Source organism: Acyrthosiphon pisum, chromosome A2 (genome assembly GCF_005508785.2).
Source record: "Acyrthosiphon pisum isolate AL4f chromosome A2, pea_aphid_22Mar2018_4r6ur, whole genome shotgun sequence".
NCBI lineage: Eukaryota > Metazoa > Arthropoda > Insecta > Hemiptera > Aphididae > Acyrthosiphon > Acyrthosiphon pisum.
Window position 1 is genome coordinate 19,232,816 of NC_042495.1, and position 630 is coordinate 19,233,445.

Consider the following 630-nt stretch of genomic DNA (forward strand, 5'->3'; position numbering starts at 1 on the left):
TTTTTATAATAGTTATACATCTAATTCAGGTAGGTATGTTCTTTATGATAATTTATGTTGGGTATTTTATGTACCCAGCTATTGTATTTCAAAATAATATTTTAACAAAATGTAAATAATTGTATTTTAACATCCTAGGAAAATAATATTGTCTACTAATACTTGTTGTAATCATTAAGGACTTCTAGTCAAAGTGTCAACCTCACTGGGATGTTTCAATCAATGTTTGTATGTACCTACTATCTTTGTGTCGTTGTGTTGTTAACTACCTAACAATTGTCTTAACCACTGTGTTATGACTGTTGTGATAATTATTCAACTGTATTGTTTATTTTACATGACACATAGGTATAAATTTGAATGAACGTTTTAAACCCCATCCACCTAACAGTAACAATGATGTAGATGAAATGATCGTGCAAGAGCCTAACTCACATCCATCATGTTCTACAGGTATATTTATTTGTATCTACTAAATTTAATTTAGTTTAAAATATAAAATTAAACAACAAATCTGTGCATAAAGTTTTTTTAAATAAGGGGTTTTATTTTATCTATTTCTTAATAATTACAGGTTTAAATGTTATTGAATCGTATGAGTCTCCTTTAAAGAATACAAGGAATATTCCT

At 27.1% G+C, this 630-nt stretch overlaps 1 protein-coding gene across 1 annotated transcript in view; it reads left to right on the forward strand.

Annotated features, from left to right (window-relative positions):
* The window catches only part of LOC107885871, a 1,991-nt gene extending 1,967 nt beyond the window's left edge, over positions 1-24 (forward strand). The window contains exon 2 of the mRNA XM_029489851.1: positions 13-24. Coding sequence (XP_029345711.1) covers positions 13-24 — 12 coding nt within the window. The remainder of the gene's footprint in view (positions 1-12) is intronic.
* The last annotated feature ends 606 nt before the right edge of the window (positions 25-630 follow it).